At 57.8% G+C, this 25569-nt stretch overlaps 2 protein-coding genes across 6 annotated transcripts in view; one reads left to right on the forward strand and one right to left on the reverse strand.

Annotated features, from left to right (window-relative positions):
* The window catches only part of PC (pyruvate carboxylase), a 248923-nt gene that overhangs the window by 218729 nt on the left and 4625 nt on the right, over positions 1 to 25569 (forward strand). For all 5 annotated transcript variants that reach the window (XM_032804324.2, XM_075073286.1, XM_032804323.2 and 2 more), the window contains 5 exons: positions 22253 to 22397; positions 22931 to 23020; positions 24033 to 24254; positions 24540 to 24696; positions 24982 to 25222. In XM_032804324.2, the coding sequence (XP_032660215.1) occupies positions 22253 to 22397; positions 22931 to 23020; positions 24033 to 24254; positions 24540 to 24696; positions 24982 to 25222 (855 nt within the window). The remainder of the gene's footprint in view (positions 1 to 22252; positions 22398 to 22930; positions 23021 to 24032; positions 24255 to 24539; positions 24697 to 24981; positions 25223 to 25569) is intronic.
* On the reverse strand, positions 7026 to 15633 carry LRFN4 (leucine rich repeat and fibronectin type III domain containing 4). The gene is made up of 3 exons (XM_032804330.2): positions 15629 to 15633; positions 11179 to 12577; positions 7026 to 8844 (listed from the first exon to the last, which is right to left on the reverse strand). Exons 2-3 carry the CDS (start codon positions 12555 to 12557, stop codon positions 8142 to 8144), a joined length of 2082 nt encoding a protein of 693 aa, XP_032660221.1. The 5' UTR covers positions 12558 to 12577; positions 15629 to 15633; the 3' UTR covers positions 7026 to 8141.

Here is a 25569-nt window from a genome sequence, read left to right on the forward strand (position 1 = left end):
GTCCCGCCCCAGCTGTGTGCCTCAGTTTCCCCTCTGTGTTAGAGCTCTGAGAGGCACAGAGCAGACTATTGCCTGTGGTGCTGACAGACTGGAGAGGCAGCAGTACTCCTGAGGTGGCAATGCCCTGGTTAGATCTCACCAGGCTCTGCTTGGCAGGGCAAAAAAGGGAGAGTGCCCCTTGCAGGGCACCATGCTGCAGGCCCTCCCACTGGGGCTCCAGAGTGAGGGGAGGGGGATAGCTGAGCCCACAGTATCCGTGGGCTGACTGGGGTCCCATCCCCTCACACCCGGCAAAGCTCAGCCATGTCTCTCACCCATCCTTGCTTGGTGACGGTGGAGTTAGACAGCAGGAGCCTGTCATGGGGCAGAGCCCGGGGAATCATAACTACATCTCACACGTCACCAACCACCTGGGGGAAACTGAGGCACAGATGAGCACCCAGGAATCCAGGCTTCCAGCTCCCCTTGTTCCAACCACTAGACCGCACTCCTGAGTACCCCTCCCCGAGGAGGCTGGCTGTGTATTTTGAGGACAGAAGCTCAGGTGAGGATCTATGTAGTGTCTTGACAGATAACGGCTATTTTTAAACATGTAGGGGGAGCCAGGGACTGCAGGGCAGGATTGAGGGACACTGGCAGAGCTGTGGAGTGGACCAAGGGAGCCCAGGCTGGGATAGCAGGGGCTGCAGGCCGAGCTTGAGGGGCATTGGCAAACTAGGGAGGGAGGATAGGGTTTGAGTGGAAGGTGGGTGCAGGTTGGGGTTGAGGGACCTGTAGTTTGTTCAGCCCTGGCACAGTTCTCCCCGTGTGACCTCAGCACAATTCACTCCAGATGCTGCCACACGCAGCCGCAATTCCTCTGAGTTTATCCACGGCCCACGGGGCTCCAAGACCTTGTTCCCTGCTGCTGAGTTGTGCTAGCGATGCATGAGCCAAAGCCAGTGTGTTCACGTAGCAGAAAACTGCTCCAGTGGAGCTGAGCTAGCTGGGGGCTGTGGGGCGGGAAGGACTGAGGGCACCAGTAGAACTGCAGGGGGGATCCCAGGGCTGGGATAATAGGGGACTGCAGGTCAAGACTGAGGGGCCTCGGTTGGACAGAGCAGGGAGCCCAGGCTGGGGTCGCAGGAGGCTGTTGTTTGGGATTGAGGGGCACTGGCAGAGCTCGGGGCTGGGAGCCCAGGGCTGGGACAGCATGTCAAGCCCATATTACAGACTTACGTGGGTTAAAATGCAATCCCCCAGGGGCCCTCCCTGGTCTGTGTATCGTGATCACTTACAATGCTCCCCTCACTGTTGCCCCAAAGAGCTGCCATGGGCTAATCAAAGGGCGGGAGGGGAACAGAGACCCAAAGAAGGGATGCGACTTGCCCAGGGTCACCCAGCAGGTCTGGCCACTGAACCCACCCCTGCTTGCCAGGAATAGAACCCAGGAGTCCTGACTCCTAACACCCCCGTCTTCCCCCCTTACCATTAGGCCTCTGTTCCCCTTCTCCTCCCATAGCCAGGAAAAGAACCCAGCAGTCCTGACTCTAACCCCTCTCCCCGCTGCTCTAACCAATAGATCCCACTTCCCCCCTCCCTAAGCTAGGAATAGAATCCAGGATTCCCCATCCAGCGCCGTTTCCAACATTCCCTCTTGCTGGGCACCACAGCTGGGCATGGCACATGCCCCTTCTCTGCCAGTCCCACAAGTGGGGGCATCTTGACATCCTCAATGTGCAGAGCTCTGTTCTCCTCTGCACCACCCCATCCCCCCCGAGCCTGCCTGCCATGCACCTCCAGCAACCCCGAATGGATTTTGATGTGACTGGCATGCTGTCCCAACCAGGGCTTGTCCCCACACCGCGGTGGCGACGCATTATTGATCCATTCTGCAGCCTGTTAGTGGGTCTCAAGGGGACATCAGTCCCTTCCACACAGCCTTCAGTTGAGAGAGATCCATTGGCATCTGGCTTATCCCTTCAGGGCTGGGAAGGGAGAGGAGCGGGGTGTCGGGGCTGATTTGTAAGGACACTGAGCGTCCAGCGACTCCAGATTCTGCTGGAACCTGTTGTCTGCCCCATGCTGTTCAATGTCTTTATCGGTGATCTGGAGGTCAGCGTAAAACTGCTACTGATCAGATTGGCGGGTGGCACACGGCCGCAGAGGACAGAGCAGTTCTCCAGGGCTCTCTGGGCTGCTGGGCCATTCGAAACACCATGAGCTTTAATGCCACCAAAGGTCAGACCTCGAAGGGACACAAGCTGTGCCTATAGACCAGGACTGTATCCGGGAGAGCAGCGTCTCCGGACAGGGCTGAGGGGTCATAGAGGACGAGCTACTGACCATGAGCTCCCCTTGCAACCCTTGGCTGAGTAGACAGAGGAATAGGGAGAAGGAGCAGGGAGGGAATTTTACCTCTGAATATGGCATGGGGGAGACCTGTCCTAGGATGGTGTGGCCACTTCTGTGGGCCAGGTGTTAGAAAGGGTGTTGAACAGTAGGAGAGGGGGCAGAAAAGAGCCACAAAAATTATCCGAGGGCTGGAAAAAAAAGCCCGCCAGAGAGAGACTGAGCCATGTCTACGCTGCCGAGCCGATACTGGCAGAGCCCCCTAGTGCAGACACAGCGTCCGTTGACAGAAGGAACCTTGCATCCCAGAAGCTCTTTTCCATGACCCTGGCTGTGTCTGCTCTGCGGGGTTTGTCACCACTGCTGTGGGTCAGGGGCGGGGTTTTTTCTCACCTGGCCAACATGGCTAGACTGGTCTAACCTGGAGTTGGCCTACACTTAAATCTGTTTAACTTCTTGTAATGAAGCTCAAGAGGCGGCTTGATTATGGCATCTAAACACTTAAGACTTTAATCTAGTGGACAGAGGCAGAATATGAGCCAATGGCTTGAGGATAAAACCAGAGACCTTCCACTGAGGAATAATGCCCCCGTGTTTCACAGTGTGAGTAAAGAGCCATTGGAACAAAATCCCCAGGGAAGGGGTGGATTCTCCATCTTGATGGCTTCAAACCCCAAGTGAGAGATGCTTTCGTCAAACCCAAGTTATGGGGCTCCATGCAGGGATAACTGGGTGACAGTCTCTGGCCTGGGCCATGCAGGACTTCAGCTTAGATGGTCTGAGGGGCCCTTCTGGACTTAAAGTCTGTGAATCTCTGAAGTGGACGGCCTGGATGCAAACTGCAAGGAGGGGACTGTATAGCAGGGTGCACAGTGGGAGTGGAGAAGGGGATGATATGAACAATGGGGAAACTGAGGTTGGGGAGCATCTCCATCTTGAGACCCGTCCCTGTGGGAAACCAGCTTGTGGGCTGTCTGATGAAAGGACAGGGTTTTGAAACACCTTGAGATCTCCACACAAGGTCTGATACCCCTGCAAATTGCCATGCAGGACAGGGGGCTGGAGTGGAGTCTGTGGTACAAATGTGGGACTGTTCGCTCACAGAGTTTCCGATTTACAGCCCCTCACCAATGATGTGATTTTCAAGTTTGCTGACTTATTTTGCACAGAGCTCGGGTGTTAAATAGAAGCTGGTAGCTGCATTAACCCAGCTCCTTGGACAGACCTGGAAAGCATCTAGCGTCCCAAAGCAGGAAGTAGCCCTGAAACAGACACATGATCACAATGGCAAATGGACTGTGGTTTTTGATTGCTGGCTGAGTGGTTTCAGCCACCAGTTTTCCATCTCTGGAAGGATCCATGTTGCTAGTCAGCATTCTCTAGTCCCTTTTAATTCATTTTATTTATTTATATACTGAAGTCTTAGGTCAGGCATAACGCTAATAACTAGGGGATTGTCTCCCATTAGAAGCTAAGAAGCCCAGAATGTAAACAGAACCTGGATGGGTTTTTAATAATGGCACGTGTGTGGTAAGACAATTTTGCAATTTCTCTCAGCCTGATGATTTTTAGAGCATCTGGGACTGGCAAACTGATGATGGCAGCACTGCCTTGTGGTTAGTCTACCAGACTGAGACTCAGGAGACCTGAGTTCTATTCCTGACTCAACTACTGGCCTGCTGGGTGGCACTGAGCAAGTCACAGTCCCTCTCTGTGCCTCGGTTTCCCCACCTGTTCAATGGGAATAATGATTCTGACCTCGTTGGTAAAGCACTTGGCGATCTAGGGATGAAAACAGCTAGGGACTGTTATTACACTAGTAGCTGAAAGCCCAGGCCATCATCAAACAGGTGTGGTAGCTGGGCCAATTCACCAGCTGTGCAATCTCCCTCCTTCAATCAGTGAAATTGTTGCATGCAAATTAGCTGTAGAGCAAGGGTGGTGATTGGTTGAGTTGCCTCTGATCTCACAGTGGTCTAGAACTCTTAGTATGGCGTGGATACATGCCTTACTGTGGCTGTGACACCACACGGGTGTCATTTGTCACGTCAGAATGGCTGAGAACTTAAAAACTGGATGGTAGCAGGCTGCAAAGCCCAGTGATCATTGAACCTGGGAATATTCTGAACCAGAAGAGCTCTCAGCCACGCTTGTAGCTGCTTCCATCCCTTCACAATGACTCCACAGACAGTCTAGGCCTCCGAGTGATAATCCTGGGATCTTATTGTACAGGAGCACACTTTGTCTAGCCTGGAGTTTGTAGCTCTGTCTCCCCTTGTCTAGACAAAACCACAATCATTGGTGTCTGGGACAAAGACTAGACTCCCATGCACATTGTCCCTCACTGGAGTCTCTGTATCAAGATTGGACGTCTCAAAGCCACGCTGTAGCTCGACCAGCAGATCTGGGCTGGAGGCAGGACTGGCTGTGGGAGATCCTGGGTTATACAGACCAGACGGGGGCAGAGGGCACTTCCGGCCTTGAAACCTATGCGTGCTGCAGGGGACGCCCACCGGCTCTTTGGGAATCTGCCCAGCAGCTTCAGGCTGGGATGTGCAGACCCTTAATGCATCAAACCCGCTGATCTGGGAACCTGCATTCCTGAGCCTTCTTTGACAGCCCAGTCAGAGTGTCTCCCCTAGCCTGGGGCTTTGCAATCTAATCCCCGCCCATCTGCCAGGCTCCTTCCCCCATCTGGCCGAGCTCACTTGGGCCAAGGCCACAGAATTGGGTTTCATTAAGGACCCCACCCCAGCTGGGGAAAGTCAGCACCACACCCATGAGTCATCCCCAAACATAGCCCTCCATGTCTATGCCGCACCCATCCATCCCCCTCCACCTCTATGCCCTCCATCCATCCATCCATCTCCCTCCTCCGCCCTCCTTTCAACACCCCTCCAGCCAACCATCCTCCTTCACCTCCCTACTCTCCACCCCTCGATTCAGCCATCCCCCTCCACCTCCTTACCCCTCAATCTGTCCATCCATCCCCCCTCCACCTCCCTGCCCTCCATCCATCCATCTCCCTCCCCTTCCCTCCTTTCAACACCCCCAAGCCAGCCATTCCCCTCCACCTCCTTACCCCCACCCCTCAATCCATCCATCCCCCCACCTCCTTTCAACGACCCTCCAGCCAGCCATCTGCCTCTACCTCCCTACCCCCCACCCCTCAATCCATCCATCCTCCTCCACTTCCCTACCCCTCAATCCGTCCATCCCCCTCCACGCCCTCCATCCATCCATCTCCCTCCCCCTCCCTCCTTTCAACACCCCTTCAACTAGCCATCCACCTCCACCTCCTTACCCCCCACCCCTCAATCCATCCATCCCCTTCTACCTCCCTACTCCCCACCCCTCAATCCATCCTTCCCCCTCCAACTCCCTACCCCTTGCACCCCTCAATCCACCCCTCTATCCATCCATCCCCCTCCCTCCCTACACCCCTCTATCTATCCGTGCCCATACCTCTCCTACCCCAATTTCTTTACTCCTTCCCTGGCCAGCTGTCTCATCCCCAGCTCCCTTTCCATTCTGCTTCCTGCTCCCAATTTCTTCCTCAATCAGACTCAACCCCATGGCGAGCCCATTTAACCCTGCTCCCTGCCCCTCCCCTGTTGTCATCAGTGCCTGGCTTTTATCTTCCCTTGTGCTCCAAAGAGCACCTGGAAGATGGGAGAGCCAACGCAGTGGCCTGGCACACTGGGATAGGAGTGCACTGAGTGTGGAGGGTTTCTGAATGCAGGTGACTGCTATGGGGTCTGAAGGTATCCCATGCCGGGCACTGCTCCTATGTTGGGCAATGGCACTGTTGCTCCAGGCCCAGACCCAAGGCCCGAGCTCCTGGAGTCAGGTGATTGTGGTAGGATCACTGCTCCCAGGCATTGTGGTTGAGGAGAAGAGGTGACCCAGGTGTAACCAGTGCCTGCCTGAGTCTGCTGAGAGCCTGAGCCAACTGCTTCGAGATGGGAACTGCCCCGAGTGTAACCACCACAAAGACACCAGCCTGAGTCTGCCGAGAGCCTGAGCTGATCGTTCTGAGGGGAGGAGCACTGTCCCGAGTGCACGTGCACCTTTGGGATCTCCCAAGGGGGGAGAGGGGAGTTAATGATCTCTCTAGGGAGGAGGGTGCATCTCTTCAGCAGCAAGACGCTCTCACCTTGCCATCCCCAACTACGCCATGCCCAGTAAATCTTTCACTTTCAAGGCTACAGGCTCTTTAATGTGGCTGTTGTTGCCGTGGTAATTCTTGTTGTGTAGAAATGTCAAGGTCCAGAGCTGTAGCTCTCAGTCCAGCTTCCCCACAGCCCCTCCCCCATCCCAGCTCCCACAATCTCATGCCCTTGCCAGGCACCCAGTATGGGTTGGCGACCCACAACATCACACCACACACATGCACACACAGGGCTGGCTCCAGGGGTTTTGCTGCCCCAGGCAGGAAAAAAAAAAAAGCCGCAATCACGATCTGCGGCAATTCAGCGGGAATACACCAAATTGCTGCCGAATACCTGGACGTGCTGCCCTTCTCTGGAGTGGCCACCCCAAGCACCTGCTTGTTAAGCTGGTGCCTGGAGCTGGCCCTGCACACACACTCAGGGCAGCTCTCCCATCTCAGGCCATGGGTTCGGGCTCCCGGCACATCGCCTCGTCAGTTACACTTCGTTCCTGGAAAAGTTGCTGCAGCGGATCCCCCACCTGGGTCTGAGATGCAGCAGCCTCGAGTGGGGCAGAGGGGCTGTTTCTCCAGGGATCCCTCGTCCAGTGCTCACAAACCTGTCTCAGCTGCTCTCCGTCCATTGCCAGACCTCGAACCCTCAGTGACTCGGTTTATTTATTTATTTAGGCAAAAGATTTTAAAAACAGAACGAAAACATAAAATACTTGGTACCGATTCCCTGTCCAGTCTGGCGCTGATTTCCCGTCCAGCCCCCCAGCCCAGTACCAATTCCCCATCCAGGTGCACCCTCTGCAATCCAGTTTTTATTTTCCTTTGGGCCCCCTCTCCAATCCAGGGCCCATCCCCCTCTTCAATCCAGAGCCCATCCCTCTCTTTGATCCAGGGCCCATCCCCCATCCGGGCCCCTCTCCAATCCAGGGCCCATCCCCCATTCGGGCCCCTCTCCAATCCAGCGCCTACTCCTTGTCCAGGCACCCCCTCTCGAATCTAGGGCCCATTCCCTGTAAAGGACCCCCCTTCTCCTTTCTAGTACCAGTCTCCCATCCAAGCCCACCCTCTCTGACCTGGTACTGATCGCCTGTCCAGGCCCCCCTTCTCTGATCCAGTACCGATTTCCCCCCCCTAACTCCCCTTTTCCAATCTGTGTGTCTCACACCATGTGCATCAAGGTGGGGGTGCCAGCAGGAAGAGCCAGGGGATTCCAGACATTCCTAGCCTCAGATGTCAAGTCAAACCAGGTCCGATGGCAAAACCCAAACCCACCCCCAGCCATGTGGGGTTCTGTGTCTGGCCAACTGGGCACTCTCCCTGGGGAAATCCAGTGTCAGAGGGAATGCTGCTGTGCTGGCCCTGGCCTGGTGGTGTCAGACCTGGGGGTCACTGCGTCAGATCAGGGGTCACCGCATTGGCTCAAGTGTCACCAGCTCCGATCAAGGTTTGCCACATTGGCTGGAGTGTCACCGGCTCAGAGAGGTGGCTACCGGGGTGGTTTGCGCATTGCCACGTCCGGTCAGCTGTCATCACATCCAATGGAGTGTCACCATGTCAGCTCTGAGGCCCTCCTCACTCAGCTCAGCTGTCTCCTCCCCGGCGTTCAGCCTGCTGCTCCAGTGCGGTGCACTCCCGCCCGCCTGGGTCATACCACGCTCTCCTCCAGCTCCTCCGCGCTGGCAAAAGCCCCGCCCCGCTTGCTCTCTCCCTCAGCTGCGCAGCTGGCCAGCATCCCGTGCACTGACTGGCTGCGCTTGGTCCACATGATGCTCAGCCGCTTCGCATAACCATAGCAGGCGCTGGTGGAGATCTCCCCCATGTCCAGCGAGCAGCTCCGCTTGGCCTTGGAGGTCCCCAGGTCTGGTGGGTCCCCCTGGCACGCCACCACCCCCTCTGCCGTCCTGCACTCTGGTGCCTCCTGCCGAGCGGGCTTGTCCCTCACCCTCCGGCGCTGTGCCTTCAGCCCCCGCCCCCGCTGAGGCAGCATCCCGTTGGGCACCCCCGGCTGCCTGCCGTTGGTCTGTGAGTACATGTTGGAGACTTTGGGCATGCCAGAGTGGGCGCTGCCACAGATCTTATACTTCACCATCATGACAACAGTGAAAACCAGCAGGGTCACCACAATAATGCCCCCCACAATGACCGTCAGAGTGCCCCCCAGGAAGTGGGCATGGAGCGAGTGGCAGTCTGGGTACGCCTCCTGCGTGGAGAACTGGGCACAGCCCAGCAGGTGCGTGGCAGCCAGAGAGGTGGCTGCGTCGTCGAAGATGGCCAGGATGCACAGATTGTAGTCCACGCCTGGGACCAGGTGCTTCAGCACAAAGTGGTGGCTGCTGGCCGGGATGATCCTGAAAGAGAGAGATTTTAGGGAGTAGAAAGGACCACTCGGAGCAGCCCCGCTGATCCCGCCAGGCTGGGGAATCTCCCAGCCATGCCAGCATCCAGCTCCAGATCTGCGGCTCATAAGACCCAGGACTGGAAGGAGCCTCCTGGTCTCTGAGTCTGGTCTCTGCTATGGCAGCCAACCCAATCCCTGCATAGAATCCCAGTCAGAAACATATCCAGACCCATCTTCAAACAAGTGGGGTGTCCATCCGTCCGTCCCCCCCCCCCCCAGCTCCTCCTGGGATGCTGCTCTAGACCCTCTCTTCTCTATTGGGCACAAATCTTCTCAGCTCCAGTCTCAGTTGATTCCTGGCCAGTTTGTCCCCATTTGTTCTTGTGCCAACGTTCTCCTTTAGCTTCAGTAGCTCTTCTCCCTCCCTGAGGTTAACCCCCCTGGTGTATTTTCAGAGAGCAGATCCCCTCTCAGCCTTTGCCTGGCCACACTAAACAGGCCCAGCTTGCTCAGTCTCCTCCCGTAAGATCAGTTCTCCTCTCCCCTGATCAGCCTGGGAGCCCTTCTCTGCACCGGGCCAGTTTGATTCATCTTTCTAGACGCAGGTGGCCAGAACTGCACGTGGTGTTCCCACTGAGCTCTTCCAGTGCCTTGGCCAGTGGCATTAATGCTTGAAATCACTCGCCTAAGCCAGCCTAGGATCGCCTTGGTGTTCACCATGGCTCACAGTCAGCCTGTGATCAACCAACACATTCAGGTCTTTCTCCTGCTCTGTCGTTTCTGGCCAAGCAAGGGTGTCAGGGGCCCTCACCCATGCAGCTTCAACCACAGGCCCCAAGTGACTTGTGATTTGGGGGAGTGCACACTGAGACCCCCAAAGGGTTTCCAAACATTGCTCAGTACCTACCACAAACACTCAGGACCCTTTAAGGTGTTTCAAGGTGGGCCTCCCAGAATCATTCATAAGAACACCTAGTTCTTATCCAGCATTTTCCATCCCTGGAGCTCAAACACTTTGCAAAGGACTGAGGCACTGGGAGTGGTCGTTGGCCAGAGTCAGGCAGTGGCCAAGCCAAGAATACAATACAGGAGTTCTGAGTCCCAAGTCCAGTGATGGAACCAACAGGCCACACTGCCTCTGGAGTGCAGACCCCACCTCGCTTTTGAAGAGGGGACTTCAATTCCTAAGGCATGTAGATGCTTTGGAAAAGGTTCCAGTGCTGGGGAATCCACCCGTCCCTGAGGCAGCGGTTCCAGTCAATAATCCCCCTCCTTGATACAAATGTGGCCTCATTTCTAGCCTCAGTTTGTCAAGCTTCAGCTCCCTGCCTTTGGTGGCTGATTGAAGAGCCCTCTGCCCTCTGAAGTCTCCTCCCCACATAGGGGCTTCCAGACCTGGAGTAAGTCACCTCTACATACAAAATAGGGGAAGGGTTGACTATCTAAATAGGCAACGAGTGAGAGGGGGAAACTGAGGTACAGAGAAGGGTGCTGTGGTAGAATCCAGGAGTCCTGGCACCCAGTACCCTGCCCTAATCACTAGTCCACACTCCCCTCCCCCAGCAGTTCTGAACTCAGGTTCCTTACATCTGGACCCACCCCCAGCATTGCTGCCCTTTTTCTGCCCCCACCCCCATGTCTAGCCTCTACTCACATCTCTAGCCTGAACTTTAATAGTCTCAGCCTAAACCACTGGGATGGCATGGCCTTCTCCACTCCCACTCCCATCATCTGGCTCCCAATGGACTTGCCGTTGCCACTCCAACAAGCTCTGCTGCTGATTTAGCCTCCTCTGGGTTTGGGCATGGGGGCTGTTTATACAGGGATCCCTCGCCCAGCACTGAGATGCAGCCACCTCTGGGTTGGGGCACAGAGCTATTCGTACAAGAGTCCCTGGCAGCTGCCTCTGGGCTTGGACACAGCACTCAGAACCCGGGCAGGATTAGCAGCTGTGTGCGACATGAGCAGAGAGACTAATTCCCAGCTAAGCCCTCAGAACAACCCCAGGGCTGCTCTAACCATAAGCTTCCCATAGGCGTGCCCAAAATGCAGTGTGGCCCAGCCATGCCCCCTACACTGCAGAATACCCATAATGCCGTGTACTGTGGCCCCTCCTCATGTTAGAGAAAATCTGTGATGCCATGTGTTCCAGGCACACCCTCTTCCCTGGAGAATGCCCATAATGCAATGCACTGCAGCCGCACACCCCTACTCAAGACTCTCAGTGCTCCTCTGACGTGGCTGGGGCATGACCCAGCATGTTTTCTCTTCTCGGAGCCTCCTGTGCCATGGCATCCATCCCCACCCACTCCCCCAATCTCATCTGTGCTGTGGCGCCCCCTACCTGTAGATCAGGGTGTCATCCACGGTGCAGTTGTACTGGATCTGGTACATCCAGGCAGTGTGAGCCGACTTGTCTACAGCCCAGCGCACCAAGGCCGAGTCAGCTGTCACATCAGATACCTCCACGCTCCTCTCATCTACCCCCAAGTCGGTGGTGTTGGCCACTGTCTTTGTGGCAATGTCAGAGGATCCCGGGTCGTGGCGTGGCACTGAGCTGCTGCTCCCATTGCCCCGATGGGGCAAAGGGATAATCTTGAGGTCCACCAGGGCTGTGGACTCACCCGCTGCATTGATGGCGATGCAGGTGTAGGAGCCATCGTCCCGGACTGTGGTTACCAGCACATCTAAGGTGCCGTTGCGGAAGGAAATGGTCCGGGAGGAATTGGAGATGATCTTGTCGTCAGGTGACACCCAGTGGATCACTGGCTCGGGGTCCCCAATGGCGCGGCACTTCAGGGTGGCCCGCTGGCCCTCCAGCACCCACAGCTTGTGCGTGTGGCGGGTGATGAGGGGCGGCTCACAGGTGAACTCCTCCTCAGGCACCGACCAGAAGTAGCGGCCGGCCACATGGGGCGGCGAGGCACATGTCTCCATGTCGTCCTCCCGGGCCAGCCGTCGCAACCACAGCAGCTCACAGTTGCAATGTAGGGGGTTGCCCCCAAAGCTCAGCACAATGGTGGCAGTGTAGGGGGTGGGACTGATGATGCCAATCTGGGAGCGGGCGAAGAGCGGGTCCGGGGGCAGGGTGTACAACCGGTTGGAGGTCATGTCCAAGCGGGACAGCTTGTAAAGCTCTGAGAACGTGCCTTCCATGATGGAGTCGATGAGGTTGTGGTCCAGGTTGAGGGTATGCAGGTAGAGCATGCCTCGGATGCCCTCCCAGGGGACGTGGCGCAGGTTGTTGTAGGACAGGTCCAGGTCCTCCAGTGTCAGCAGGAAGTCATCAAAGGCGGCGGCCGAGATGCTCATCAGCTGGTTGTTGTTGAGGATGAGGTGCTGCAGGTTAAGCATCCCACGCAGGGCCTCCTCACCGATCTCCATCAGCCGGTTGCTGTCCAGGTGCAGGGAACGCAGGCTCTCCAGGTCGCCAAAGGCGAAGGGACGGATGCTGTCGATGGTGTTGCGGGAGAGGGTCAAGTCCACCAAGCCGCTCATGTTGAGGAAGTCCTGGGGCTCCAGCATGCGGATATAGTTGTCGGCCAGGCGCAGCTCCACTGTGCGCCGGTCAATGTTGTCTGGGATGAAGAGCAGGCCCTTGTTGGCACACAGGGTGCTCAGTGACTCAGAGAGGTTCTGGCACACACAGTGGAAGGGGCAGGAGGCAGCCCAGGACATCAGGGTCCCTGCCATCAGAAGCAGCACCAGCGGCAGGCAAGCCATGGTTGGTGAGTGGGCGGTGCCTGGGAGGAGAGAGAGGATCAGAGAATGGAGTGAGCCAAGAGCAGAGACATGGGGAAAGGGTGGTCTAGGAGTATAGGCAGCTTGGGGCATGGGGCTACACCCCTCATACCATAGCCCCACCCTGTATGTGAGCCCCACCTCCATGCCATAGCCACACCCCTGCACTGTAGCCCCAATTCCATACCACAGCCATCTCCCGGCATCAGGGCTCCACACCAGGGCCGTACCCCTGGCATCAAATACCTGCCTGCCACACTGTGGCCACACCCCTCCTCTATAGCCCCACCCCACACCATAGCCACACCCCTTCACCAGGGCTGTACCCCCTGCACCATGATCCTGCTCCAGACACTGTCTATAGCCCAACCCCCACATACCATGGCCCCCTCCTGCACTGCAGCCCCACCCCTTATGGCCCCCCATCCTGCACTGTAGCGCCTCTCACAGTCACCCACCCCTGCAGTGTGGCCTGGCCCCATTTATAGCGACAGCTGCACAGAGAGGATGGGTTGCCAGCAGAACCCCTAGTAACTGAGGTGTGGCTGCTCAGGTTGGGGAGAACTGACAGGACCCCCAGAGCAGTGGGGATGGGAGGGAACACCCCACTGAGATGCCCAGGTCTGCTCCCCTGTCTTGGAGCCATCGACTCAGGCTATCTGCAGACTCAGGCAGGTATGGCTGGGTCAGCTACACCTGGGTTTTGTTTTCCAGTTTCTCTCCCCAACCAGAAGGATGAGAAATGGAAGCTTCAGTTCTAGTACAGTCCCGTGACTCCAGGAACTGGGGCCCTAGGAAGTGTCTAGGAACTAATCCAGGGCCTGTGGTCTCTGTTGTAGCCTATAGAGCCCTGTGGTTCTGTTCTCTGCGCTCGGAGGGGGGTGAGCTCTGGCGACTTAGAGCAGGAGGAGCTGGGAGTCATCAGCACTGAGTTCTGTCCCAGACCTGGGAGAGGAGGGGGTCTCCCAGGGAGAGGAGGGGGTCTCCCTCACTGCTGGGAACCCTTCCCCACCTGTAGCTTGCACTTCCCACGCCAGCCGTCTCCCCCATGGCTTGGATCCCTCCCAGATTCCCCCCTCCAGCCTATGCTTCCCACATCATCTCCTTCCCTCACTGATGGGGTCCCTCCTCAGTCCCCCTGGCCTGTGTTCTCTATGCCACTCACCTTTCCCACCCATAATCCTGCCGCCCCCACCACCACCCAGTGCCGCAGACAGGGAAACAGCCAGGTCGATAGTTCAGCTACTGAATTTTTAAAGAGCTGCCTGGTTCCTACATCCGTCCCAGAGCCCAGCATCCTCCCCACTGGACACGCAGCTGCATTAGCTTACCCCCCCCCTCCAGGCAATTGGGAGGGGTGAAGAGAGATGAGGGCGGAAGGGGATGAACTGGTTTTCTGGACAGCAGATATGGCTGTTATTCCTGAAGGGAGCCAGAAATCCTGGCTCCCAGCATTCCCCCCACCCCCTCTAGCCCATGGACAGACACTACTCCCCTCCCAGATCTGGGGATAGAAGCCAGGAGTCCTAACAGGCCATGGCCCAAAGAACTTACATTCTACGTACAGTGGTTAGAGCGGGGGGAGTCAGCTTTGGGAGGGGCAGTGGGGCGTAGGGGGGTAACGCGGAGGTGATTGGGAGCTCACCAGCACTCCATTTCCTGTGCAACACCCTTTTCTGTCTGAAGGGTAGTGCCAAGGGAAGTTATTGATTTAATAAGCTCCAGCATTCAGGTTGCCCTGATAATGCCAGTGACATTGGCACATGATTGGCAGGGGTGATGGAGGGGAGGGGGGGGTCAGGCAGGATCATCTTTCTCCAGGGCCCTGGTGCGTGGATGGAGTTGCTCCAGGCTGCTTGGCTAACTATGGCTGGGGGGGTCTAGGATGCAGCAGTTTGCAGGGAGAACAATCTCAGAGCTGCCTCAGAGGGACATGAAGAGCTCTGTGTAGCTTGAAAGCTTCTCTGTCCCCAACAGAAGCTGATCCAATAAAAGACGTTACCTCACCCACCTTGTCTTTTTAGAGGGATCATGTCAGGGCTTCAGATAACCACTGGGTAAAACAGAAATAGCCATTTTCCCTCCTCTCACCCTTTCTCTGAGCACCCCTCCCATCCCTCCACTTTCTGCCAACTCCACACGCCCCTGCATATGCCCCCAGAAATAGATCCCACAAATAATCAAACTGTCCATGTCTCCCCCAGGCACCCACTGCTCTGTGCCGAACTGCCCCTCCTGGTGGTGGTGAGTGAGGGGAGCTGTGCCCAGCTCTGCTGTGGTTGGGATGTCGTTCTTTGGAAGGAGGGGGTCACTACAACCAGCTGCCCCCATTCCTGGCAGCCTCTGACTGGGACAGGAGGCAGGAAGACGGCAGGTCACTGCTTCCTTCCACCCCCCTCAGAACCCCTCCCCCATACCCACTCCACCCACAGCCCCTGTCCTTAGCCAGGAAGGGGCCAGCAGCCCAGAGATTGGGAGTGGATCTCTGCTATTCCACCCCTCCCCTGCACACACCCCTTTGGTGCCCTTCAACCAGAGCTTTGACAGTTAATGAGACACATTCAGCCCCCCAGCTCCTGCCTTGCCCCCCCATTGCCCCAGCTCCCACCCCCCTCCAGCCCCCCCCCGCCTCCTGCTTGCTCCCCCATGGCCCCCCGCAGCCTCCAGCCCCCCAGCTCCTGCCTAGCTCCCCCACCCACAGTCCAGCCCCCAGCTCCTGCCTAGCTCCCGCACAGCCCCAGTCCAGCCCGCTATCCCCTGCCTAGCTTCCCTTCTGCTCCCTCGCAACCCCTCTGCAGACCCCCAGGTTCCCCTCCAGCTCGGATGCAGCCCCTCCAGGTTCTTCAGTCCAGCCCGCAGCCACTCAGCCCTCCAGGCCTTTCAGCTCCCCTCTGGCCCCATGTCCTGATCCATCCCTCCCTCAGCCCCCTTTCAGGCCCCACATGTCCTCCCCAAGCTCGATCCAGACCCCCTTCTGCCCCATCTCCGATCCAGCTCCCTCTCCCCAGACGCCTCCCCCCCCGGCGCCCCATGCGCAGCGGCTGATCTTTTACCTTGCGCTCTGTTCTAGAGGGGGCCACGTCTCCCGTCTCCGGGCCCCCCACCGCGCCCTGGCAAATCCCCGGGACTGCGATTCCCCCACGCCGCCTTCCGCGCGTCCTTGCGGGCTCTCACGGCCGGGGACGGGGGTCACCCCGGCCGAAGGGGTCCCCCATCCCAGCCGTCCCCCTGCCCCGGGGGCCAGCGGTCCCTCTTTTTCCGGCGGCTCCTCTCCGCTGCGCGCGCGGCTCAATTTGTGCCTGGCTGGCAGTGCATGAACGGGGATACGCGTGTGCGGCTAGATCCGAGCGCCCTCCCACGGCTAGCAGCCCCCTGCTGCACAGACACCCCCCACACCGCCCGCATCGCCGGACGCCTGGGTTCCCTCTGCTGGCGGCGTGGGGGTACAATCGATATTGTGCAATCCGGTTATATATACGAGGGGGGCGGGCATGTACACCCTGGGGCACCTCTGCCCCCCCCCGGACGCCTGGGTTTTATCCACCTGGAGTGCAATCCGTGTTGTCCAGTCCAGTTATAGCTTCCAGGCAGGGGTTACATACACTCCCTAGGGCACCCCCTCTGCTCCCCGGACGCCTGGGTTCTGTCCCCAGTCGAAGGGGGGGGTGCAATCGTTTTCAATCCAATATCCCGGCGAGGGCTAGATCCACTCTGGGGGACTTGCCGGACGCCTGGGTTCTATCGCCGGGCTTGTGAGTGCAGTCGGTGCTGTCTAATCAAGTTATACATCTGGGAAGGGGGATGGTCACCCCCAGCACTGAGCCTCCGGACGCCTGGTTCTATCCACGGGGGTCATCGTGTATAAGGTCCGCTGACTTCTCCAGGCAGTGGGTACGCAGCCTCTCGGATGCCGGTGGTTCCATCGCCGGTAACATTCAGGGTGCGATCCCTTTACAGCTCGTCCCAGGCAGGGGACAGCACCCCCCTCCCCCATCTCTGTCTCTCGGACTCCTGGGTTCTATTCCAACCCGCCACACGCCCGGGTTCTATCCCCCGGCCCATCCCCTCCCCACACCCGCGTTCCCTGCCCGCCTTGGATCCGATCTGGGGCGCACGGCTCCGCTGGGAGTGGAGGGGGATCGGCTGCCCTCCCCCAGCCCGCCGCTTCCTGGCGCCGAGCCCCCTGCGGACGGCGGGAGGTGGGAACCGCGCGCGCCCCCCGGTCCCTGCCGGGGAGCCGGGAGCTTGTGCCGCGGGTGGGGATGGGAGAGCTGCCGCGGAGCCCGCGGCCGCGAAGATCCTGCCTCCCCTCCCAGCGCGGCGCCGGCTCTGCCCCTTCCCGGCTGGGGGGGGGGGGGAGCGGTGTCGTGCATGGTCCCTCTGCACCGTGCGGGGGGGGGCAAGTGGGGGGACGGTGCCTGGTTCTTTTCCAGCAGGATGGGGGCGAGGGATCAGCAGGTGGGGAAAGGGGACTGGGAGCTGGTGGGAGAGGGCAGGTGGGGGTGAGCTGGCTCATGCATGAGCCACATACACCAGGATGGGGGAGGTGGCAGCTGGGCGGGGGGATAAGAGGAGGCAGGGAGGGGGGTTGGCAGCTGGAGCTAAAGGAGAGGGGAGACTGGTGCAAGGTCCCCTTTCACTGGGGAGGGGCCAGGGGATGCTGCACCGTCACTGTATACCAGAGGGGGTCAGAAGGGGCGGGGTGCAAGGCTGGCAGCTGGAGCTGGGGGAAGAGGGGGATGGGGAAGTGGAGGCTGGTGCAGGTCCCCATATATCAGGATGGGGGGAGTTCAGCTCAACTTGGGGGGGTGCATGGTCCTTTTTCACCAGGTGGGGGGATTAGGGGGCTGGTGCCTGGTCTCAGCTGCAGGTAGGGAGTGGAGTCTAATGGTTAGAGCGGGAACAAAGGGAATCAGAATCACACTTCCAATCACAAAAACAGAACCCAGGAGTCCTGGCTTCCAGCCCCTTCTAGTCTAACTACTAGACCCCCCTCCCCTCTCAGAGCTGGTAATGGAAGTCTGATTCCTAGCCGTGCTGTGCTCTAACCACTAGACATTACTGCCCCCCTTCCAATGCCCTGTAATGCCCGGCTGTTTGCAGCCACCTCAATCCCCAGCATAGGGAGCTGAGATTTCCCTTGAGGTCTGTAGCTTCTTGACTCCTATCACAATTCACATTTCTAAGGCTGGAGTTTATGTGCTGCAGATCCCAGGGGACCAGAGTGCCCAGCAGTTCTGCGCTATTGACAAACTTCACAACTGCCCACTGCAGACCTTGGGGCTGAGATGGCAGGGGATTAGGGGTCAGCACTGAGGAGCATTGGCAGAACCTGGGTGGGGGGGACAAGCCCAGGGCAGGGCATTGGTAGAACTGGGGGCGGGGGGGAACAAGCCCAGGGCACTGCAGTTTAGGACAGAGGGGCAACTGTAGAGCTGTGGAGGGGAAGGCGCTCTCTGCCAGCCCCCCCGGTGAGCGATGGCTTATGCCAGCTGGGGCTCTGAGTCTTTCTCCTCTCTGCCAGATGCTGAACAGATGTTCACTTAGGCGAACAGGGGCCAGGTTAAGCCTGTGTGTGATGGGATTTATGGCAAGGGGGGTGATGAGGGGGTTTCTGTTTAAGAGGTTTAGGATTGGGTTAGATCAGAGGTAGGAAACCTATGGCACGGGTGCCGAAGGCAGCACGTGAGCTGATTTTCAGTGGCACTCACACTGCGTGGGTCCTGGCCACCAGTCCGGGGGGCTCTGCATTTTAATTTAATTTTAAATGAAACTTATTAAACATTTTAAAAACCTTATTTACTTTACATTCAATGGTAGTTTAGTTATATATTATAGACTTAGAGCAAGAGACTGTCTAAAAACGTTAAAATGTATTACTGGCCTGCGAAACCTTAAATTAGAGTGAATAAATGAAGACTCGGCACAGCATTTCTGAAAGGTTGCTGACCCCGCGTTAGATGATACTGTGGGGGGAGGGGACACACCACTGCCCCCTACTGAGCAGAAATGCAGTTGCTCAAACTTACAGGAGTTGGATCTAATGGTTAGAGCAGTAGTGACACAAAGTTAGGATTCCCAGGTTCTAGCCCCAGCTCGGGGAGGGGAGGGGAGCAGAGCGTAATGGTTAGAGTGGGGGGGAGGCTGGGAGCTAGGACTCCTGGGTTCCATCCCCAGCTCTGGGGGCTGGTAGTCAGTATCTGCAAGAGGAGGGCTCAGAGCCCCATTGCTGACGGGCATTCACTCCTAGAGCTCTGGGGACCTGATTGAAGGGTACAGCCCTACTGGGGGTGAGGAATTAGATGGGAACTGAGGGGGTAGCTCCCTCTCTGAAACCTCCTTCATCCAAGAGCCTCCTGCTCCAAGGCTCTTCTCCCTGCACCTAGCTTATGTTCTTCCTTCATTAGCTGCTGAGCACCGTGATGGATTAATTAATGAGGAAATGCGGCAAGCGTAGAGGGTGGGAAGAAATTTAGCTTAGACTGTACCCACTGTGGGACTGGCTGAGTAAGGGAGAGGTCAGGAAATTGGATATGGGCCTTTCCCCTGTAGGGAGCCCTGGCTATGATGCAGCCCCAGGGCAGAGGGATAGGCTAGCTGGGAGGGCAGGGAATGGGGACCGATCCCGGTATAAACAGCCCCCAGACCCTCAATGCTTTGATCCCTTTTGCCTTTCTAACCCAGCTTCACCCCTCTAAGCCCCCCTGTCCTTCCGTGAGGCACAGCCTCCTGCTACCCCCCACCAAGAGCTCTGGGGAAGGGAACCTTAAAGCTGATATAGGGCCCGGCCCACTCTGGGGCTGCTAATGAGCCATTAGTGGGATACAGAATCTCACCCAGGAGCCCTGGGTTTGGCATCTCCTTAACTGACTGGCCAGGGAGTTGATTAACCAGAATCGTGGAAGGGACTGATGTCTGGCGGTTAGAGTGGGGGAGCAGGGTTCCTGGTTCTAGCCCCGTCTCTGGGAGGGAACTGGGGTCTAGTGGGTTGGAGGGAGTGGGGGCTGAGAATCCAGGTCTCCTGGGGTCTATCCCCTACTCTAGGAGGGAAATGGGTGTCCAGCAGGTTCGAGTAGGGGGGCTGGGAGTTTGGACTCCTGGGTTCTCTCCCTACCTCCCAGCAGCTCATAGTGCAGCAGGTATTATTTGAAGTGTGTATTAGCTGTCCTGCTGCCCCCTGCTGGAGTGAATCAGCCCTGCTCTGTGTATGTGACAGAACCCAGCTCTGCTTTTTCGCCTTGGGTTTCTTTTGAATTAATGGTTTTTCCATCTCCCCATTTGAAAACTACAGCCAGGTTGCCCTGAAGGCTGCCAGGTATGTAGTGAGTCAGGGACAGAGCTAGTCCAGAGCCCAGCAGGCCGGTCTCCTGGAAATGAGGTTGTGGGTAAGGTAGCAGCAGAGGCCCCTCTGTGGGCAGCCGTCAGGGAGCCCAGCTGCAGACAGCATCATTTGGGCCTTAACACAAGAGTGAACAGAAGAAGTGCAGCATCTCTTAATGCAGGCAGAGGAGCGGGCATGGGGGTACTGAAAGGAGGGCACAGGGTGGAGGGTGCAGCGCCCATATCCCCATCCCTGGTGGCACTGGGCAGGGTGATCGGTTCTCAGCAGGATAATTATCCCTCATGAAGGCCTTGCCCCCGGCCCTGGGATCAGGACTCCTTTAGCTTCTCAGCATGCAGTGCCAGGATCGCTGGCCATGGCCAGAGGGGGCTGTTTAAGGACCTCAGCAGCACATTAAATAACAGAGTTGTTAGGAGAGGAGGGGTTTGCTCACAGGGGCTCGGTGTGGTTTTCGCAGGTCAGGTCAGGGTCACTATGGCAGAGTGGGAAATGGAGGTGCAAGGAGGGCTCAGGGTCATGCAACAGAGATGGGGATGGAACCCAGGAGTCCTAGTTCCCACCCTCACCCCCTGCTCAACCATTAGATCCTACTTCTCTTGCAGAGCCAGGGGACCCAGGTGTCCTGATCCCATTCCCTAACCGCATCCCCTGCACTAGCGCACTAGACCTCCCCTCCCAAGAGCTGGGGATAGAACCTCAGTTTCCCCTTCTTTGTAAGGGGGTGTGTGAGAGAGGCACTGCCCTCTGCTGGCTAGATTTGGTCCTGCATCTTTTACTGTTCCAGCCTATGCTGTGGTTGTGTAGCTGTGAGAGCCAGAGCACTTTCACCTTGACCTCAAGGCTAGGCTCCTGGGGAGTCTAGCATGCCCTGCCCCAATGTTTATGGGGCTGGAGATCCCAGTGTAGCTGCTGACCCCTGAGCCCCACTCTGCAATACCCACATCCCCCTTGTACCCCTGCTACCCCCCTGTGCTCTGCCCTTCCCCAAGCAGCAACTGTCCATCCAGCCCATGAGACACAGTCCAGCTCCTCGGAGTCTAATCCCTCTTGACAGCTCTGACAACGCTCAGGGGGGCTCATCTTACTCCAGCCTTTCCCATTCAGCAGCCAGTCCCCATTCTCCCCCTCAATGCACAAGCATGAGCCTGGTAGCTGGCCCTCCCCATCGCTTGGACACAAGCAGCTGGACAGTGTGCTGCTGGGAATAGAACCCAGGCATCCTGACTTCCATCCCCTCCCCCGATCTAACCATTAGACACCACTCCTCTCCCAGGGCCAGGGATAGAACCAAGGAGTCCTGGTTCCCTTCCTCTTCTCCCCCCATATTTCTAACCACTAACCTCCCAGAGCAGAGGAGAGAACCCAGGAGTCCTGACTCTCAGCACCCTCTGCTCTAACCCACCGGACCATACTACCATTGTCACATCTTGTACTAGATGGGCCTCCATCTGTCATTAGATCTGTTAGTATTTGCAGCGCCATGAGAGCTGATTGGCTGGGAGCAGGGAGAACTGAATTAAATCATAGAATCATAGGACTGGAAGGGACCTCGAGAGGTCATCTAATCCAGTCCCCTGCACTCAGGGCAGGACTAAGTATTACCTAGACCACCCCTGACAGGTGTTTGTCCAACCTGCTCTTAAAAATCCCCGATGATGGAGATTCCACAACCTCCCTAGGCAATTTATTCCAGTGCTTAACCACTCTGACAGTTAGGAAGTTTTTCCAGATGTCCAACTAAACCTCCCTTGCTATAGTTTAAGCCCATTGCTTCTTGTCCTATCCTCAGAGGTTAAGGAGAACAATTTCTCTCCCCCCTCCTTGTAACAACCGTTTACATATTTGATTCAAAGGGAGTAAGAGGCTTTAATAACCAGCTACACAGGCGTTACTTCTCCTCTGGAGCGCCTCTCCTGGTGTACATCACCCTGGCAGCAGGCCAGGACATAATCCCTTGGGGAAGGAAGGTGGCTGACTCAGTAGCACTTGGGGCAGCTGTGAGCAATCAGCTCAGGCTCCCTGCAGACTCAGGCAGCATCACTGTGTCAGTAACAATCGAGGCAACTCCCTCCTTTTCGGAGCCTCAGGCCTGGTCTGCACCTAAAATGTAGCTCAACCTCGATGGGGGAGTGGGGGTGACAAAATTCACACCCTGGGGAAAGGTAGTGAAGCCAACCAAAGCCCCAGCATAGATAGCGCTAGGTCTCATCTCTTCCATCCTAGCATCCAGCTCTGGGCCCGGGCTTGCTGGGGCCAGGAGGGGAAGGGTTAATGCCTGGATTTAACCCACAGGATGCCAGAGCCATGCTGATAGCCTGTTACTGTTTGTTCCCAGACCAACATCCCCTTCTTGCAAAACGTGCTGAGCAATGACCAGTTCCTGCGGGGCACGGTGGACACACAGTTCATCGACGAGAACCCTGAACTCTTCAATCTGCGCCCGGGCCAGAACAGGGCCCAGAAGCTGCTACATTATCTGGGTACGGGCCCCAAGCTGGAACCACAGGCTCAGGCCAATGGGTGGGATCCCCAGCCAGACCCAAGCAGGGTCCCTTTCCAGTACTGCGGGGTCAGGCTCAAGGCATAGGGTCCCCGGCTAGTACCACAGGGCCATGGGTGGGGTCCCTGGCTGGTACCATGACATCTGGCCACAGGGGCAGGATCCCCAGCCGGCACTGTGGGGTAGGCCCAGAAGGCAGGAGCCACCCAGAAGGCATTGTCCTCAGCTGGGCCATCTGTGGGGTGCACATCCAGTACTACGGGTTTGGCCCCAGGGGGCAGAGTCCCCATCCAGTGCCACGGATCAGGGTCATGGGTACAATGTCCATCCTGTGCCGCGGCGTCAGGCTCAGGGCTGGGATCACCAGCTGGTTCCGTAGCATGAGGGCCATGGGTGGGTTCCCTGGCTGGTACTGTGGGGTGGGCCCCGGGTCGGGATCCCCAGCTGGTATGGCAGGAGGCGGGATACATGTTCCATGCTCTGTGGTCTCTAACTTTGACATTCTCTCTCTAGGCCATGTGATGGTCAACGGCCCCATCACGCCCATCCCTGTCAAGGCCCGCCCATCCCCCATTGATCCTGTCGTGCCCACTGTACCTTTGGGTGAGTCCCCTCCTCTTCTGCCCCACCCCCGGCACCTCCCACCCGTCGGTTCTGCTGCCCACAGGGCTCCTGTCCCACACGATGGCCCTATCTCCTTCCATCCCCCATGGATGGAGTAAGGGGGAGCAGGATGCCTGGGTTCCCTGTGTCTTGTGCCGTCCCTTCTGCCCTTGTGGCTGGACTCCACTTCCTCCCCCGCTCCCAGGAGTCAGGGCCTTTCTCTGCCCTGTTCTTCCCTTCAGAGGGCAGTGGGGTCTAGTGGATTGGTGAGGGGAGGGCTGGGAGTCAGCGCTCCAAGTTCGGTGGCTGCCTGTCCTATTTGCCGGGCTGCTCGGCAAAGCATTAGCTGTGCTGTATTCTCCTCCAGGCTGCTCCCTGGCCTGGGGAGGGAGAACTTAGGGGTCTATCAGCTCAAAACGGATTTACCAGGCTGCTTGGGAGAACCTTAATGAGATGTAAGCCCCTGTTGTTCATTCTCTTAATGCCTGGTTCAGGCTGAGGATTAGCAGCCAACAAAGAAATAAACAGCTATAATAACCTGACGTGGCTGCCATCCTGGCTAATTAAAGCCAGCCCTGCGCATCGGTCACAGGCGCTGGGAACCTCAGGCCCACGGCTCAGCTGTCCAATCCATCTCACGGAGCTGGTCCCAGACTTGCTGGAGTCAGAAAAGATTTACTAGGCGTCAGTGCCACAGAGCACGTCATATACAGGGATCCCCATCCCGGTGCTGAGATGCAGCCACCTCTGGGGTGGGGTGCAGTTCAAGGGCTGTTTATACAGTGACCACTCTCCTGGCGCCCTCTAGCATGACGCCGGGGTCAGTCGCTGACTGTGAGTAAGGGAGAGCCCCCCCATTGCATCCCCACCCCACTCCTTGCAGCACAGCGCCCTCTAGCACCAGCAGTTCTGAGTGTACGTAACAGCACCTTGGGGGGCTGCAGGGAGCAATGTGTGTGGGGGGGGTATCTCTGCAACCCTACAGCAATGGAATCTGCTCCCCACTTTTCAGGTGACCCCCCTACTGGCTTCCGAGATGTCCTGCTCCGGGAGGGTCCCCAGGGCTTTGCCAAGGCCGTGAGGCAGCACCGTGGGCTGCTGCTCATGGACACAACCTTCCGGGATGCTCACCAGTCCCTGCTGGCCACCCGCGTCCGCACACATGACCTCAAGAAGATCTCGCCCTTCGTGGCCCACAACTTCAACAACCTCTTCAGCATTGAGAACTGGGGAGGTAAGAGAAGAACACAGGGCCTTTCCCCTCTAGGGGCCGCTGGCTCTGATCCGACCCTAGGGCAGGGGGACTGGTTGGCTCCAGGGGACAGCAGGGAATGGACATGGGGCCTTTCCCCTCTAGGGGGCTCTGGTTCTGATCCAGCCCCAGGGAGGAGAACTGGCTGTCCCCGGGGGGGGTGGGGGGGGAATGAGACATAGGCTTTTCCCCTCTTGGGAATACCCACCAGTAACACCGATGGTGGGGGCAGGTCACACCTACTCACCTCTCTGCCCTGCCCCCCAGGTGCCACATTTGATGTCGCCATGCGTTTCCTGTACGAGTGCCCGTGGCAGCGGCTGCAGGAGCTCCGTGAGCTTATCCCCAACATCCCCTTCCAGATGCTGCTGCGGGGAGCCAACGCCGTGGGGTACACCAACTACCCCGACAACTCCGTCTTCAAGTGAGCTGGTGGGGTGGGCCGACAGGGCGTCAGCCAGGCTGGGCAGGGGGGCTCAAGCCTGGGATAGCAGATAGCCATGGGGTAGGACTTAGGGTCAGGGCTTCAGACCCCCCAGCGGAGGGGGTGAGAAAAGGTGGTGGGATTCCAGAGTCACCTGGCTGACTCACCCTGACGCCAGACTTGTGGGGTGGGTCAGCAGGGATAACTCTACATGGGGGTCCTGGCACCCAGTCCCCATGGGGATCCTTCTCCCCCAGGACTCACCGGGTGACCCTGGTCCTGCAGGTTCTGTGAAGTGGCAAAGGAGAACGGCATGGACATCTTCCGGGTCTTCGATTCCCTCAATTACCTGCCCAACATGCTGCTGGGAATGGAGGCAGCGGGGCAAGCCGGGGGCGTGGTGGAGGCTGCAATCTCCTACACGGGAGATGTGGCCGACCCCACCCGCACCAAATACACCCTGGAATACTACATCCAGCTGGCCGAGGAGCTGGTGAAAGCTGGGACCCACATCCTCTGCATCAAGGTACCTAGGGGAGCCCAGAACTGGGGTAGCCGGGGGGGGTGGGGGCACTGCCAGCACTGGGGAGCAGAGCCCGGGCGGGGGGATCCATAGCCCAGGACATCATGGACTGAGATGCCATCCTTTGGGGGGCATCATGGCATGGGGAAAGGTGTCCGGAGCTCACTCGCCCTGCCTTACTTGCCTCTCTATCCTCTCCTGCCCCAGCCTTCCCCCCTCCACTCCCACAGCCCCTGCCCACATCTCTGCCCCCCCACACACACACCTGGTTTCCCCTGCATTTTCCCTGCTCCCTACACTGTTCACCCCTCCCCCATCCTCCTCCTCTTCCTGCCCCCTATGCCTACGCT

The sequence above is a fragment of the Chelonoidis abingdonii genome, chromosome 17, assembly GCF_003597395.2.
Source record: "Chelonoidis abingdonii isolate Lonesome George chromosome 17, CheloAbing_2.0, whole genome shotgun sequence".
Lineage (NCBI taxonomy): Eukaryota > Metazoa > Chordata > Testudines > Testudinidae > Chelonoidis > Chelonoidis abingdonii.

Coding starts and splice junctions, on each gene's coding strand:
- LRFN4 (XM_032804330.2), bottom strand. CDS start 12,557: ATGGCTTGCCTGCCGCTGGTGCTGCTTCTGATGGCAGGGACCCTGATG. Junction 8,845..11,178: donor GATGACACCCTGATCTACAG/GTAGGGGGCGCC, acceptor TCTCTCTTTCAG/GATCATCCCGGCCAGCAGCC.